General features: G+C 34.5%; 1 protein-coding gene across 1 annotated transcript in view; it reads right to left on the bottom strand.

Moving 5' to 3' along the window:
• Positions 1 to 9,977: 9,977 nt before the first annotated feature.
• Gfrl (Glial cell line-derived neurotrophic family receptor-like) overlaps positions 9,978 to 19,159 on the bottom strand; it is a 75,594-nt gene continuing 66,412 nt past the window's right edge. The window contains exons 12-14 of the mRNA XM_075305118.1: positions 16,840 to 16,967; positions 16,570 to 16,680; positions 9,978 to 10,365 (exon numbers count right to left, since the gene is read on the bottom strand). Of these exons, the coding sequence (XP_075161233.1) occupies positions 10,063 to 10,365; positions 16,570 to 16,680; positions 16,840 to 16,967 (542 nt within the window). The 3' untranslated portion in view covers positions 9,978 to 10,062. The remainder of the gene's footprint in view (positions 10,366 to 16,569; positions 16,681 to 16,839; positions 16,968 to 19,159) is intronic.

The following is a 19,159-nucleotide window of genomic DNA, read 5'->3' as shown; positions in this document are numbered from 1 at the left end:
ATTTAATTTCTATAAAATATTTTGTCAAAAATTTATTTCTATAAAAAAGATTGTATTTCTATAGAAACTTTTATTTAAATTTTATCTCTATAGAAAAATTTGTTAACATTTTATTTCTGTAGAAGGTTTTGACAAAATTTTATTTCTATAAAAAAAATTTTTCAAAATTTTATTTCTATAGAAAATTTTGTAGAAATTTTATTTCTATAGAAAATTTTGTGAAAATTGTATTTCTATAGAAAATTTTGTCAAAATTTTATTTCTATAAAAAAATTTGTCGAAATTTTATTTCTATAGAATATTTTGTCAACAGTTTATTTCTATAAAAAAAAATCTATAGACAATTTTATTTCTATAGAAAATTTTGTCAAAATTTTATATCTGTAGAAAATTTTGTCAAAATTTAATTTCTATAGAAAACTTTGTCAAAATTTTATTTCTATACAAAATTTTGGTAAAATTTTTTTTGTATAGAAAATTTTGGCATATTTTTTATACAAAATTTTGATAACCGACCTCCCGATTTGGGGTCTTGAGCTCATAGAAACCGTAGTTTTTATCCAATTTGCCTGAAATTTGAAATCTAGAGGTATTTTAGGACTATAAGGAGTTGTACCAAAAATGGTGAGTATCGGTCCATGTTTTGGTATAGCCCCCATATAGACCGATCTCCAGATTTTATTTCTAGGGCTTCTAGAAACTGTATTTACTATCTTATTTGCATGAAATTTGAAATCTAGAGGTATTTGATGACCATAAAGAGGTGTGCCGAAAATTGGATGTATCGGTCCATGTTTTGGTATAGCCCTCATATAGACCGATCTCCCGATATTACTTCTTGGGCGTCTAGAAACTGTATTTTCTATCCTATTTGCTTGAAATTGAAAATCTAGAGGTATTTTAAGACCACAATTAGGGGTGTCGAAAATGGGATGTATCGATCCATGTTTTGATATATCTCCCATATAGACCGATCTCCCGATTTAACTTCTTGGGCGTCTAGATACTATTTTAAGATCACAAATAGGTGTGTCGATAATGGGATGTATCGATCCATGTTTTGATATATCTCCCATATAAAGCGATCCCCCGATTTGGGGTCTTTAGCTTCTAGAAACTGTAGTTTTTATTCGATTTGCCTAAAATTGGAAATCGAGATGTATTTTAGGACCACAAATAGGTGTGCAGACTGATCGCCCGATTTTAGATTTTGTAGTTTTTATCCAATTTTCAGACAAATTTGAATTCTAGATGTATTTGAGGAACATTAAGAGGTGCGCCGAAAATTTTGAGTATTGGTTCATCTTTTGGTATAGCCCTCATATAGACCTACCCCCCGGATTTAGTTCTTAGGCTGCTAGAATCTGTATTTTTTATCCACTTTGCCTGAAAATATAAATATACTGGTATTTTTGACCCTCAAAAATTTGTATCGCATTTATTTCTACCTGTCCATTATGTAATACATTTATCGATCGACCGATTTCACTTCTTGAGGGTATAGCAGGATCATATCAATTGCTTGAAACTAAAAGTAAAATTTCCAGATTTTACTCCTCGTTATCATTTAAATAATGATAATCATCATTTAAACGATATGTTTATGATTTCTCTAAAATTCAAACAAAATTAGTTCTTATAAATCCAGAATCAAATTTATCATCGGGAAGTGTACTGGTTGAATTAATCTGCTTGGGACAATATCTGTCATCAAACCGCCTTAAATCGTACATATATTATCAAGATATCCGCACCGACGAAGAGTTTTCAAGGGAAATTATTATATTTGATTCATGGTGGTGGGTATTTAAGATTCGGCCCGGCCGAACTTACCACTGTATATACTTTTTTTATTGAATAGTTCGGCAAAATTGTGTATCTGTAGATAGAATATTTTGCAAAATCTACCAAAACATCAAGAATTCTATAGTAAAAACTCTACCATTTTGGTAGCATTCTACCAATTGTGGCATCCGTGTAGGAATTCGAACCTGAGCCAGTTGACTTCTTCACTTGCATGGAAGTTCTTTTGAGAAGAATATATTTGAAAATTCACCGCTGGTCAGATCTTAAGCTACCTTTTTCATTTTTTATTGAAAATAATGAAGAATATCTCAAGAAGTGGTTAGGATTTTATGCCTTGGTGTCATATTACGAACATATTACAAACATTTTTAATGACGTTTCCATGCTTCATGTTTGATGGTGTTTGTGGCTGAGAAATGAACTTGCAAGGCACAACATCTAAAGCAATACAAAGTATTAAAAAACGAAGTACTTCCTTTCTATAACAAACTCCTGTAAAATTCATTGAATATGATCCAAATTTTCTCTACTTCCGGATGATAAGTTAGGGATCCAAATTAATTCTTTGGAACTTTTTTTTTTTTTGCTGGAGTATTGCTATCTCACTTGTATTTAGTAATACAAGGACTGATCCGGGTTGTTAAAGTATTTTTTTAATACTTTTTGAGTACATCCCAAACGCTTTTCAAACAGTCACTGCCATCCACTATGATGAAGTGAAAAATTTGTACAACAGTAGACTCTATCGTAGGCCATAAAAAGCAACATTTCCTTTTTAATGTACAATTTCCCCACAATATTTCTCTCATTCATATAGTGATAGTCCTGTTTTATGAATGTATATGTGGCTCCATTCCGAACTGCAATACATTTCCACAAAACTTCCAAGTATTATGGATGAAAGCATGGATATATCTCTCTCTGTGTCGCGTTGAATGAACCATATTTTTTCGCAGTTTTCATTAAATATGTTGTGGTCGTCATTAAACTATTTAAAATTGGGAAAAAGTTTGTGGCTTTTCCTATATGAAATTTATATAACCAAATGTTGCAATGAAAGCATGGAAATGCACGTGAATGTATATGAATATGTGTCCACCATATGTTCATATACCAGACTAAGTAGATGTAGTTATGTGTGTGTGTGCATATAACATATGTATATTTACTTTTGGTTGCAATTATGTCATCTATATGCTTGGATTTACACGTCTATATCATAACCATATTTATATTAGGGTAGAAAACAATTTATTTAATTTAATTGATTTTAGTTAAACCATTTAGATTAATTCCATCATTTTATGATACAAATAAAATTTCAAGGTTGAGATCTAATATAAAAAATAAAAAAAATCAAGTTTTTCAATTCATTTCAATTTAAAAGATTTTAGTTTAATTAAAATAAATTTATATAAGTTATATAAATAATAAAAAAATGTTCTTTAAAATTGGTTTTATTAAATTAAATTTATTTTAATGAGATACCCTAATAAAAAAATACAAACCCAATATATACTGTTTTAAATCCTTTGCTTGTACCAGTTCTTTTCATGAAATAAATCTGAATATAATAAGACCAGATATATATATTTGATTAATGAATGTAATTACATTGAAGCTACGTGCTGAAAAGGACATTGTAAATGTCGGCTATATAAAAAGAGTAAATCCTTTTTTGTTTTTGTTTTACTTAGTATCTAGTTCATCATCATTATAGTAGGTTTTCCGTGAAATGTGATACAAAAATCTAAATGAAAAAATCGTAACCATGTTGCAAAAGTTAATATGAGGTATGGTGGTTGTCTGTTGTTACAGACACGCAGACCATACTCTTCACTCTAAAACCATACATGATGAATTTCTCTTGTAACAATGAGTGATGCACGATTTTATGTTACCTACGGGACACGAATATATCATAGAACCGGTATACGTTTAGTACATCCCAATTCTGGTCAAAACTTCAACATGGACATTTTGTCAAAATTACATTTCTATCGAAAATTTTCTCAAAATTTTATTTCTATACAAAATTTTCTCAAAATTTTATTTCTATAAAAAATTTTGTCAGAATTTTTTTTCTTAGAAAATTTTGTCATTTTTTATAGAAATTGTTCTCAAAATATTTTTGCTATAGAAATTTTGTAAAAATTTTATTTCTATAGAAAATTTTGTTACAATTTTACAAAAAGAGTATCCCTTAGACTTGTCCACATGAACCCGTCAAGGCAGTGTTGCCAGAATTTCCAGCCTCTTGTCTCTAAAATGGAACCCTTTCATCCCCAAAAATCTCCAATTTAATTTAAAATTCGCCACAAAAATCTCCAGTAAATTTTTAGCAAGTTTTTTGAAAAAAAGCAAAAGGAATAGACTCTGCCGTAGAAAATCCGTAAAAAATAAAGATTGGAAAAATATGTAGTTTTTGTTTGCGAGTAACAAAAAGGTGAAAATTTCAAGACTGTGCTCAAAATATCATCCAGTTCAAGCCCTCATCTGAGTTAATTATTGGAATAAAGAGTAGTGTGACCACAAAAAAATTTCGGAATCTTGTTGGCCTTAACCCCACAAAACGAATCCCCTTTCCAGATATTGGGATCAGGGATCCGGAGCGGAGCGTGGAGCGCAGCGGAGCAAGCCCTTTTTTTGCCGGAGCGGGAGCGGCATTTCTAAAATCCGGAGCGGAGCGGGAGCGGAGCGGTTTCCAAATGAAAAACCGCTCCGTTCCGAATAAAATATTACTTGAATGAAATGTGTAACTTTGAAATTACACTGTGTAGGTAATTTCAAATTTAGTTAGTACTTAGCGTAGTGTGAGTAAACGTTTAAAATGTACGATATGTATTTTTGTACGTACGTACATTGGGGAAAACACAACGTGTTTTTTTAGTAATTGTTTTCAAAAACGGCAAATGTCAAAATATATCTCTAGTATGTGTTGTAAAAGTAACAACAGTACTTTCGATCAATTTCATCCCGTATTACTACAAAGATGTTTGTAATGAACGTCAAATAAATGCAATTAAACGATCTTATTTATATTTAATTTTTTAGTTTTCTACAATGAAAAAAATATTGTCGTGAAGTCAAAGATTCCATGTCCTTAGAATCAGAATGCAAATTTTGCTTAACATGGAAGACGCATTTCTCTAAAATAAAGTTTTTTTTCTTGTCCAAAAGGCAATAAACTTTTGAATAAAGTTGAAATGTACTTATAATTAAGTGATTTTACTTAAATATGTGTATCATAACATGAAAGATAAAATTTTTGAGGTATGGTCAACATGACTTTAATAATTAAGAAAAATTCTTTAAAATTAATAAAATTGTCTTTAAATTTGTTTCCTTTTTGCTCTTGCCTACAAAGCAAAAAATCGTTAAAAAATGAGACATGTTTTTCAACACTTTATTTCAAAGACGCTTTTTACTTGAAACATAGCATAATTTCTACTGAAAGTCGAGTCTTAATATGGAAAAAAAATAACTCGTTAACTCTTTTTTAAATGATTTTGATAACAACTGACGAAAAAAATCTAAAAAAATTAAAAATTAACATTTGCTTCCTAGAAGCAATTACATAACCCCCAAATATAAAAGAGAATTACGTCTTTAAAGTATCCTTAATTGTATTCTCCGCTTCTTTGGCTCGGAATTAATACCCAAACTGTTAAAGTAAAGACAAAATCTTTGGAACCGGGCATGCTTTTTTTCAGTGTAAGGACATTCATATTTGCTTTACTATTGTACTATATCCTAGCATTCTCTTATTTCTGATATTAGTTCTCGAAAATTTAATTAAAATTATGGATAGTTTCAATTTTGGTTGAAAAATGTGCGCATATAGATTTATTATACAATAAAGGGGAAAAGGCGAAATTAGGTAACACTAGATCTGAGTAAGAATATTCGTAGGTATACCACGGACTGATGTCGATGGAGGTTGTTGCAAACATAAACATACACACACACATTACAAATATAACAAAACCTCTTCTCTACGTCTGTTGCAAAACAAAAAAAAAAAACTTTCGGAGAGTAGTTACTTCTACTCTGTGTATAGACTTTCAATTCCAATCAGCGTTGCCGTTTTGGTCCGATCGGACCAAAATTGGTCCAAAAGATTTCTAATTTTTAAATTTGGTCCGATGGTCAGACCAAACAGAATTTGGTCCATTTTGGTCCATTTTCATAAATTTGGTTTCTATCACATATTAAATAGTAGATGGCGCACCGCAAAGAATAATGTCGGGTGGCCAAATATTTCACATGCTTAAAATACGAATTTTGCTTAGAATAGAAGACGTATTTCTCTGAGAAAAAGTTTTTCCTTGTCTAAGTGATTCGACATAAAAATGTGTATCCTAACATGAATGCAAATTTCGTTTTAATGAAGTCAAAATGGATTTAATATTTCTGAAAAAATCTTCAAAATTAATAAAATATTTCAACACATTGTTTTAAAGTCATTATACCCTAAACCACATAGTGGTTAGGGTATAATAAGTTTGATCTGCCAAAAAATGTGCCTACAGAAATATTGATTTTAGACCCCATAAAATATATACCGATCGACTCACAATCACCTCCTGAGTCGATCTAGCGCTTGGTGTCCGTCCGTCCATCCGTCCGTCTGTCCATGTATTTGTTGTTCACAGGATTTCGGTCGCAATTATTAACCGATTTTGATGAAATTTGGTACAGGGAGTTTTTTGGACACAAGGACGAACGTTATTGAATTTGGAAGAAATCGGATCAAATTTAGATATAGCTCCCATATATATGTATTGCCCGATTTCGACAAATGGGGTCACGTTGCACTTTTTTTACTAACCGATCGTCGTCAAATTTAGCACAAAATAATCTTCTGTATCACCCTTTAAGTCTGAAAATTTCATCGAAATCGTTTCAGATTTAGATATAGGTCCCATATATATGTATCGCCCGATTTTGTCAAATTAGGTCATAAAACCCTTATTTATCAACTGATCTTAGGTTAGGTTAGGTTATGTGGCAGCCTCAGGCTCACTTAGACTATTCAGTCCATTGTGATACCACAGTGGTGAACTTCTCTCTTATCACTGAGTGCTGCCCGATTCCATGTTAAGCTCAATGACAAGGGACCTCCTTTTTATAGCCGAGTCCGAACGGCGTTCCACATTCCAGTGAAACCACTTAGAGAAGCTATGAAACCCTCAGAAATGTCACCAGCATTACTGAGGTGGGATAATCCACCGCTGAAAAACTTTTTGGTGTTCGGTCGTAGCAGGAATCGAACCCACGACCTTGTGTATGCAAGGCGGGCATGCTAACCATTGCACCACGGTGGCTCAACTGATCTTACTCAAAGTTGGCGAAATGTAATCTTCTATAGTACTAACTATATGTGCAAAAAATCATCGAAATCGGTTCAAATTTAGCTATAGCTCCCATATATGTACCGCCCGATTTTTCTAAATAAAATAAAACTCAATTGAACAAATAATACAATGTTTGTACTATAATTTTCTCGAAGAGGAGCGGAGCGGAGCGATTTTTTTTCTCGGAGGGGAGCGAGGAGCGGAGCGGTTTTTTTTTCTCCGGAGCGGGAGCGGAGCGGAGCGGAGCGAAAAAAATGGACCGCTCCGGATCCCTGATTGGGATAGCCAAAAGTTGAGCCCGATTAAACGGCGTTAACACGTGTCGCTCGTCGCTGAGTCAAACCGAGTTACGCCAGCCTTTAGCTTCGAAAAGGCGACCTGGTGCCACTAGGAGCATTCGCCTTAACCCCACAAAACGAATCCTCTTTCCAGATATTGGGATAGCCAAAATTTGAGCCCGATTAAACGACGTTAACACGAATCGCACCAGAAGCGAGAAAATGGAGGGTTTATCAAAATGATAAGGGAACTTGTTTTAGCTAATTCCGAAAGGTTTGGATGCATTGAGAAGTTTGAAGTACCATTACCGAGTACCCTTGCTGAATTGCGTATGGGATTATGGACGGAAGTATTCCGTTTCCAGATCCTTCACAATGAACTATACGCTAACCCTTGGAAGTTTATTTTAATGAAGAAACAAAAAAAAAAAAACAAGTATATATGGCCGTAAGTTCGGCCTGGCCGAATCTTATGTACCCTCCACCATGGATAGCGTAGAAACTTTTACGAAAGACTGTCATCCACAATCGCATTACTTGGGTTGTGATATCTTAAATCGTTTTCAAAATTGTCAGTTAGTCCATACGTGGTATATATTAGACAAAAAAGGTATGTGTAGGTAAGTCTACAAATAATTACGAATCGATATGGACTTTTGTACGGTACGTAGGGAGCCAGAATTGAAATGTGGGGTCGCTTATATGGGGCTATATACAAATACGAACTTGATCCAAGGGGCTCCGGAGGTCTAATCTGGGGATCGCTTTATATGGGGGTATATATAATGATGGACCGATTTCAACCAATTTTTTTCATGGGTGTTTGAGGCCATATATTAACACCACGTACCAAATATCAACTGCATCAGATGGATTTTGGTCTTCCAAGAAGCTCCGAAAACCAAATCGGGGGATCGGTTTATATGGGGACTATATATAATTATGCACCAATGTGGACCAATTTGTGCATAGTTGTTATAGACTATATACTTACACCATGTACCAAATTTCAGCCGGATCGGATGAAATTTTCTTCTCTTAGAGGCTCCGCAAGCCGAATCTGGGGATCGGTTTACATGGGGGCTATATATAATTATGGACCGTTGTGGACCAATTTTTTCATGGTTGTTAAGGACCATATACAAACACCATGTACCAAATTTCAGCCGGATCGGTTGAAATTTGCTTTTCTTAGAGGTTCTGCAAGCCAAATTTGGGGGTCCGTTTATATGGGGGTTATACGTAAAAGTGGACCGATATGACCCAATTGCAATACCATCCGACCTACATCAATAACAACTACTTGTGCCAAGTTTCAAGTCGATAGCTTTTTTCGTTTGGAAGTTAGCGTGATGTCAACAGACGGACATGCTCAGATCGACTCAGAATTTCACCACGACCTAGAATATATATACTTTATGGGGTCTTAGAGCTATATTTCGGTGTGTTACAGATGGAATGACAAAGTTAATATACCCCCATCCTATGGTGGAGGGTATGAAAAAATCACACAAAACTTAAATTTAAAGAATAATATTCTTACTACTTTCCGACTGGTTACATCGGTCATGACTAAACATTAATGACAAACATTTGATTGGGCCAGCTTTGAAAACACTGAACGGGAAGTCCTGCCCCACCCGCCGTATACTGCAGATATTGCTCCATCCAATTACCACTTGTTCCAATCTATGGCAATATTTTCTTATGAGATCTTATGAAGAAACCAAAAATTGGATTGATTCATGGATTGAGTCTGTTACAATTTTTTTCTACAATAAATTTTTTATCATTCGAAAAAATTCGGCAATTTTAATTTGGGCTCCCAATATCATTATTCAGCTTCAAGAACCTGAATTAAATATATTATATTTATGTTTCTATTTAATTTCTCCAACTATCATAATATTGTCTTTCAATTGCATTGTCATGACATAATAAAATAAAATAAAAATAAATTAAAAACATTAAAATTATAAAGTCACTGTGAAAAAAAACAACAATCTTACTTTTCAAATAAACGTATGCTTTCCTTAATAATATTTATGTACAAATAGTTTTACCTTCAAATTGAAGTATTCTAACCCTTAACTCATAGCTCTTTTGAATCTTAACAAACTTACATCTGAATGTACGTACAAAAACATTTCACATATCTAAACATTGGGATCCTAAGGAGCGAGCAACGAAGGATGGTTGATGGATTCATAATAAGATGATTTTTATTTCGTCTTCTTCTCTTCATCCACTTTTTCTTCTTTATAACACTGTACATTGTATAAAATATTCTATTTATAAGTAGTAAGTTTCATGTTTTTATAATTTAGTCCTTTTGAATGGTAGGGCATTCGTAGTGGATGAACGGATACAAACATACAAATATATTTTGTTAATTATATAAACAATAATAATAATAGTATTAATAATAATACATAATAATAGTACATATGTATGTATATGCTGTAATATACTCTTTTCATTTGCTCTATAAGTATGTATATATATGTATATGTATGTATATCATTTATTTCCGTTTTATTTTTTTTTTTGGTTTTTGCCTATTGGTGTATATCTATAAAGTCCTAATTACCATCTAATTATTTCACCTTAATATTCTAATGTCATGTTTGCATTGTATTCGTTTGTCGTCTACTCACATGCCGCATGCAATTGACCTGTGAGGTCAGAGTCACCGTCACACTTAGACTCATAACTACCGAGGACATCATCATTACGAGTAATGTTAGACTTGAGCTGTATGTAGATGTAGTCGATCGTAGACTACTGGTGGCCGCACTACTCTCTGGCCAAACGACTTCGACTTCAGCCATTTTGAAAATGCTTAAAAGTCGGTGGGATTGCAGTTCATGATGTTCGGAATTGATGTGATGACTGATGGTACGCAAAATAGATGTACATTCATCCTGGGAAGAAAAAGAAACGAAAAAGATAAATAAGACACAACGTTGCTTTAATTTAAAAAAGTAAAGTGCTATATTATTTATTTTTGTTCGTTTTTAAATATATTAAATTTTTAGACCAACAAAATTATATGGAAAACACCAAATGTTTATGTTTTTGTGGAAATAACTTCATTGTATTTTTGGGGACCGATTGTATTATGAAAATAAACCCCAATTTACTTTTTGAGATAGTGCTTCGTTTTCAATTGCGGCCTATTTTCGCCATCTGGGATATGACTCATGGTTGAAACTATACCAGTGTTGCCAGATTGGATGTTTTCCGTCCCAACTAAGTCGAAAACTTGTAAACATGACTCCAATTTTCCTGTACTTCTAATCATAGATCGAATTTTGGGAATTTACTTCAAAATTGTTTCAGATATAAATGTTTCCCATATTTATACCCTTCACCACTACTGTGGTACAGGGTATAATAAGTTTGTGCATTTGTATGTAACGCCAAGAAATAGTGGTCATAGACCCATCTTTTAGTATACCGATCGGCTTAGAATTAAATTCTGAGTCCATTTAGCGATGTCCGTCTGTCTGTCCGTCCGTCTGTCTGTATATGTAATTTTGTGCACAAAGTACAGCTCGCAATTTAAGTCCGATCGTCCTCAAATTTGGCAGAGGGCCGTTTCTTGGGACAGAGACAATCGCTATTGGTTTTGGAAAAAATCGGTTCAGATTTAGATATAGCTGCCATATATATTTATCCCCGATGTGGTCATAGTTAGTGTGTTTATCAATCGATTTTCTTGAAATACCGTACATCCAAATATTTTATGAATCTCGAAAATCTTGCAAAATATCAGCCAAATCGGTTCAGATTTAGATATAGCTCCCATATATATCTTTCGCCGGATATGGACTTATATGGCCCCAGAAGCCAGATTTTTGGCCGAATTTGGATGAAATTTTGCACTAGGAGTACAATTAGTAGTATAGTCAAGTGTGCAAAATTTTATTGAAATCGGTTCAGATTTAGATATAGCTCCCATATATATCTTTCGCCCGATATGGACTAATATGTTCCTAAAAACCAGAGCTTTGGCCCAATTTGGTTGAAATTTGGCACAGGGAGTAGATTTAGCATTGTAGCTATGCGTGCCAAATTTGATTGAAATCGGTTCAGATTTAGATATAGCTTCCATATATATTTTTCGCCCGATATGGACTTATATGGCCCCAGAAGCCAGAGTTTTGGCCCAATTTGGTTGAAATTTTGCACTAGGAGTACAATTAGTAATATAGTCATGTGTGCCAAATTTGATTGAAATTGGTTCTGATTTAGATATAGCTCCCATATATATGTTTTTCTGATTTCGACAAAAATGGTCAAAATACCAACATTTTCCTTGTGAAATCGCCACTGCTTAGTCGAAAAGTTGTAAAAATGATTCTAATTTTCCTAAACTTCTAATATATTTATATATATCGAGCGATAAATCATAAATGAACTTTTGCGAAGTTTCCTTAAAATTGCTTCAGATTTAAATTTTTCCCATATTTTTTTTTACTAAAATTGTGTTCCACCCTAGTGCATTAGCCAACTTAAATTTTGAGTCTATAGGTTTTGTAAAAGTCTATCAAATTCTGTCCAAATCGAGTGATATTTAAATGTATGTATTTGGGACAAACCTTTATATATAGGATGTGATATGGTATCGATCGATCGATTTAGATCTACAAAGTGGTGCAGGGTATAATATAGTCGGCTACTTGAAGTCAAAAAATTGTGTCTTAAATTTGTTCTTACTTCAATTCTCCGCTTTGTTGGCTCGGAATCAATACCATAATCATCAGTGCACAGGCAGTCCACTCATATTACTTTGAAATCGCGTCACTCCACTTAGGCTTCCGTCGATAGAAGAAAATTTTAAACACCGACGTAAGCCCTTGGCCTCATTTATTGGATCATTTCTGCGGCAGTTACCGTTTTCGTGCAAAAATATACCCATCGAAAAATATACCCACCCAAATGAAACATGGCCGCAAATGTGGCAAGACGTTTCATAATGACTATTGGCTCCAACAAAACGTAAGTGAAATATTAAAATCGACCCAAAAAAATAGGTCTCACTTTCTTTTTTTCATGAAATGAAACCTGACCCCGATGAAAAAATATAAAGTCTTAAGAAAAAATTAAATATGTGTTACCGAGTACAAATTTTCCAAAATTTTGGAAAAGAATACTTAAACCCCGGCCAAAGGTTAGCGACGCACAAAATAATTCTGGTGCGATTCAAAACTATTCGTAATAAAAGTGTCATTATCAAATCACAGAATGCTGAAAAGATTCCACTTAAAAACAAGTATATACGGCCGTAAGTTCGTCCAGGCCGAAGCTTATGTACCCTCCACCATGGATTGCGTAGAAACTTCTACGAAAGACTGTCATCCACAATCGAATTAATTGGGTTGTGTGATTGGAGATCGGCTATATATAACTATATAACGATATGGACCAATTTTGGTATGGTTGTTAGCGGCCATATACTAACACGACGTTCCAAATTTGATCGGATGAATTTTGCTCCTCCAAGAGGCTCCGGAGGTGAAATCTGGCGAACGGTTTATATGGGGGCTATATATAATTATGGACCGATGTGGACCAATTTTTGCATGGTTATTACAGACCATATACCAACATCATATACTGAAACTCTTATATGGGGGCTATATATAATTATGGACCGATGTGGACTATTTATTGCATGGTTGTTAGAGACCATATACCAACACAATGTACCAAATTTCAGCCGGATCGGATGAAATTTGCTTCTCCTTGAGGCTTCGCAAGCCAAATCTGGGGATCGGTTTATATGGGGGCTATATATAACTATCCCAGCAAAAAAAAATTGGAAGTTGTTCCACAAACATATCTTTTAAAGCCCATCCCAGAATTCCCCATTGAGATTTTTCAAATTCCGATGCAGTCCTTTTGGACAACTTCAGAAACATTTCTTCTAAAGCGCATCGTGGGATCCCCCAATCATTTTTTTCTACTTCCGATGCAGTCCTTTTGGACAAGTGCACAAACACTTCTTCTAAAGCACATCTTGGGATCCCCCAATGATTTTTTATACTCACCACCATAGAATGGTGACGGGGCTATAATAAGTTTGTCATTCCGTTTGTAACACATCGAAATATCGATTTCCGACTATATAAAGTATATATATTCTTGATCAGGGAGAAATTCTAAGACGATATAGCCATGTCCGTCTGTCCGTCTGTCCGTCTGTCTGTCTGTCTGGCTGGCTGTCTGGCTGTCTGTCTGTTGTAATCACGCTACAGTCTTCAATAATAAAGCAATCGTGCTGAAATTTCGCACTAACTCGTCTTTTGTCTGCAGACAGGTCAAGTTCGAAGATGGGCTATATCGGTCTAAGTTTTGATATAGTCCACATATAAACCGACCTCCGATTTGGGGTCTTGGGCTTATAAAAACCTTAGTTTCTATCCAATTTGCCTGAAATTGGAAATCTAGAGGTATTTTTTGACCACAAAGAGGTGTGCCAAAAATGGTGAGTATCGGTCCATGTTTTGGTATAGTCCCCATATAGACCGATCTCCCGATTATATTTCCAGGGCTTCTAGAATTGATAGTTTCTATCCAATTCGCCAGAAATTGGAAATCTAGAGGTATTCTAGCACCATAAAGAGGTGTGCCAAAAATGGTGACTATCGGTTGATGTTTAGGTATAGCCCCCATATAGACCGATTTCCCGATTTTACTTCTTGGGCTTCTAGAATCCGTAGTTATTATCTAATTTGGTTGAAATTTGAAATCTAGAGGTATTTTACGACCATAAAGAGGTGTGATAAAAATGGTGAGTATCGGTCCAAGTTTTGGTATATCCCCCATATAGACCGATTTGGGGTCTTGGGCTTATAGAATCCGTGGTTTTTATCCAATTTGCATGAAATTGGAAATCTAGAGGTATTTTAGAACAATAAAGAGGTGTGCTAAAAATGGTGAGTATCGGTCCATGTTTTGGTATAGTCCCATATAGACCCATCGCCAGTTTTTACTTCTTGGGCGTCTAAAAGAGGTGTACTGAAATTGATGAGTATCGGACCTTGTTTTTATATATCCCCCATATAGACCGATATCCAGATTTTATTCTTTGGCTTATAGAAACCGTAGTTTTTATCCAACTTGCCTCAAATTGGAAATCTAGAGGTATTTTAGGACCATAAAAAGGTATGCCGAAAATGGTGAGTATGATATTTTGATATAGCCATCAGATAGACCGATCTCCCGATATTACCTTTTGGGCTTCTAGAAACCGTAATTGTTGTCCACTTTGCCTGAAATCGAAAATCTAAAGGATTTTAGGATACAAATAAGTGTGCAAGAAATTATTTGATTTTTTAGGCTTCTAGAATCCGTAGTTTTTATCCAATTTGCCTGAAATGAGAAATCTAGAGGTATTTTAAGACCTCATATATGAGAGCCGAAATGGCGTGTATTGGTCCATGTTTTGGTTTATCTCCCAATTAGACCGATCTCCCGATTTTACTTCTTGGGCTTTTAGAAGCCATAGTTTTTTTCATATTTTTCCATGAAATTTTAAATCTAGAAGTATTTTAGGAACATAAAGAGGTGTGCCGAAAATGGTGAATATCGGTCCATGTGCATTGATAATGAAAATTGCTTGAAACTGAATTATAGTTTCCAGATTTTACTTCTGGTAATCATTTAAATAATGGGGGTAAAAATCGACAGATGTTAGATTTAAAATCAAGGCGTTATTTCATCGTTTTCTTGCACATTTTCACACGATGTTTATGATTCCTCAAAAACTCAAACAAATATGGTTCCTATAAGTCCAGAATCTGATCTAGTCTTCATAGGTAAAATCTATGAATTTATATTCGGGAAGTGTACTGGTTGAACTGATCTGCTTGTCACCAAATCCCCCTGAAATTTTCACAGGAAACTATAATATTTGATTCATGGTGGTGGGTATTTAAGATTCGGCCCGGCCGAACTTACTGCTTTGTATACTTGTTTCTACTTCCGATGCAGTCCTTGTGGACAAGTATTAGAAAGAAAGCAATCAGGTTATTTTAAGTGCAAATTTTGTACAATTAAATTTCCCAAAAAACTAAAAAAATAGAAATTAATAAAAAAAGTTAAAAAAAAATAAATTTCATCCCCGCTGGCATTTGAACCTGTGCCGTTTGACTTTTTCCCTTCCATGGAAGTTCTTTTGAGAAGGTTTTGCAAATTACGAGAATTTTTAATTTTTTTTTGATTTTTAATGGAAAAAATATATTTATACGAAAATATATGCCGAAAATAAAAAAATAAAAACGACGCATGACATAAAAAAATATTTTTTTAGAAAAATATTTGATAAAAAAATTTCCGCTGGTGAGATTTGAACCTGCGTTTCTTATTTTTTCGTTCATAGTAATATTGGTTGAAAAATTTTTTTTCGCTTTTTAAATTTCTTCATTAAAATTAACTTCCAGGGCACAACTTGTAAAGCAATGCAAAGGATCCAAAAAGGGAGTACTTCCGTCCTATGACAAGTCCATGTAAAATTCATTGGAGATGATCCAAGTTTGCATTACTTCCGGATCACAGATTGGGGATCCAAACTACTTTTTTGGAAGCTCTTTTTTTGCTGGGTATGGACCGATGTGGACCAATTTTTGCGTGGTTGTTAGAGACCATATGCTAACACCATGTACCAAATTTCAACCGGATCGGATGAATTTTGCTACTTCAAGAGGCTCCGTAAGCCAAAATCTGAGCTTCGGTTTATATGGGGGCTATACGTAAAAGTGGACCGATATGGCCCATTTGCAATACCATACGACCTACAAATGATAAAGTTAATATACCCCCATCCTATGGTGGAGGGTATAAAAAACACAATCCTAGAAACTTTTTATTTCTTAAGATTAATTTTCATAATGCAAACAGGCTCCAAAAATAAAATGAAGTTATTCTCCAAAAAACATATATATTTGGTGCACTTGCTTTCCATACAACTGTGTGGTGTTCTACTTCATCTAGGTTTTAGGGCTAAGTTTCTTGAGACCCATATACATAGCGCCGTTATTGGCTGTCCTCCTTTTTGCAAGATAACATAGAGTCTACATTCTATCATTTGCTTTATCTGCATATTTTATACAAAAACTTACCTTTTCCTTCTTCAACAATTCAATAGCTTTAAGCTTAACATCATGGGGTAATCTTGCTGCAATTATAATATTCTCCTCTGTCATATTGAATAGCGTCAAGGTACATTGGGTCTATATACAAGAATTCACGAAAACCAAGAGAAGAGAAAACATTAATATTAAATTGAATAAATTCATTATCAAATATTCAAGAGAATTAATAAAACAAATAATTGATTATATTTTCCCTCCAATCCTTCAGGATATTAATTATCACATCTCATAACTCACCTGGTTATCAATGTATGTGTTAACATATTGCTGCAAAGCTCTGACAGCATCCTGGACACCCAAATTAGTATGGGGTCGCAATAAAGCTTCATCGGTAGCACTATAGCCAAGCATAAGGAATACTCCACCTGTGCCAAAAGGGAAACACGAGAAAAAAAGAGCGAGGAAAATGAGAAATGAAAATCGTATCAAATTTTGTCTTTCCGAGGTGAAACGAATGGAATATTGCATTTCGTTGGCATTTCAATGTAATTCCCTTTGGGTGTTGCTACTCCACAACACCTGTGACCCTTTGACGATGATAATGATGCTGGGCAAAACACGCATATTTCTGCTCATTATGTTAGATGTGTAGATGTGTAAACAAACAACTCCTCTTCACTATTCAACCTCAAAGTACTTTAATGGGAAACAAACAAAGGAATAGTGAAACTGTGAAGTGGCGAAAGGTGCAAAAGAAACCATTATGACCACGACTCGATGTAAAAGAATCTTCAATCAAAACTCAAAGATGGGCATGAGAATGGGAGAAGATATGATATTTTAGAAACTATAAACCAGACGCATTGGTGATTCTTCCCATTAGTTCTTCACGTTGCTCTATTGCTATCTTTTATTCCACCTTCCACAACCATTCTATTTAATCATCATTCATCATAAAATAAAATCATTACCCTGTGGCTATAACATAATCTAACACAGAGACGTGTCCTCACAGCCAGTTGTCCTTGAAAATGAGGTTGGTATAGTAGGCTAGGATTATAGGTGATCAAAATTGTTATGCACACGCAGAGAAGGAATCAAACATGTTTTAAGAGAAAAATGTTATTTTTGTATGGTGACCATGTAACCAGTTTGTCACTAAATTTTATTTTCTCGTCAAATATAACATGCTTGCCGCAATCAGATACATGATTTTCGAGAAAATAACATGGTTGCGAAAACCATGTTACATGGTCACCACCCAAAAATAACATTTTGCTCTTAAAACATGTTTGAGGTGATCATATTCCTTCTCTGGGTGCAGTTGATGTTTTTACATCTCTCTAAAAATTACGGGAGCTGTTGGTTAAACTCTTGCTCTCACCGTTTCGTTTGGGAAACTCAAGAGACAATATATTACTAATAATGAGATTTCATCCAACAATCTGGCAATACTGTCGCGATTTGTACTGCTTAGATGTTCTGGATAGAAATTCGATTCAAAGAGCATATCGGCGCTGTCTACCATCAAAAGGTAGACATGAACATGGGACATGAGAAAAATTACGACTAAATGGGCCCGACGTTTATTTACTCTTGGAGGACATGCGCACCCATAGACCCTTTTTGATGTTGGTTAAGAGCAATCCAAAAGGAACTTCGGTGTGAATTCATGACAGTCGTCAAAACCACTCTTTCAAACTGAAGATTGCACTCTGCAAATAGGCTTCTATGAAGACAATGACTCGCCCTCCTTTTTCTGCGATTCACAAGGTATGATCCACATCGACTAACTGAAGAAATAAAACACGATAATGAAACGGTACTAGGTCAGTCATAGAAAAATTGATCTATTGGTTCAAATACGAAACCATGAAATATTCGAAATTGTGAACGCCTTCCGAAGAAGGTATAAGTCGCACGGTTTTATGATATTCCCAAGGTTTGATACCCATTGACTATCTGGAGTATTGTAAAAGATCAACGATTCCCACGTCGGATGGTTCATTCATTGAATTGAAGAAAATAGCAACGTTCTCACCTCGCGTCTGACCAGGATCAAGATACGAAATTTGAACACCGACTTCTTCTGAATTAATTTTGTTTCAAACTAAAACACCTCACATACTGGGCACAGATATCAATCGAATCGAGGAGGTTTTCAAGGGATCTCCTTTGTATAGTCTAGTCCGAACAGCGTTTCATATTAGAGAAACTTGTTGTGATCAGCATTACTGAGTGAGGATTAAACACCGCTGAAAATATTTCGGTCGAAACTAGGATTGAACCCAGGAAGGTGCTAACCATTTCACAACAGTGGCTGTGTGCTACCATGGGACCATACAATTTTCCACCACATCTAGCAAACCTCAGCTCGAACTGTTTAAAGAATTCAAACCTTGGAAGTCGTATAAAAAATGTAAAATTGGCACGATGGAGAAATATTCGGAAAGGACCACAGAGCATCTGGTCCAACAAGTCTTCACAAATTTCATATCGTATAACAAACATTTCACCTCTGAATTTTTGAAGTATGTTTTTACCCATTCACAAATGCCAGACCTAGTGACGAAGGTTCCAATTTGTTTATATTCCCTGTTTCTCAGGTGGATTAGGT

This window comes from Haematobia irritans, chromosome 1 (assembly GCF_050003625.1).
Source record: "Haematobia irritans isolate KBUSLIRL chromosome 1, ASM5000362v1, whole genome shotgun sequence".
NCBI lineage: Eukaryota > Metazoa > Arthropoda > Insecta > Diptera > Muscidae > Haematobia > Haematobia irritans.
This window is presented reverse-complemented; position numbering and strand designations above follow the sequence as displayed.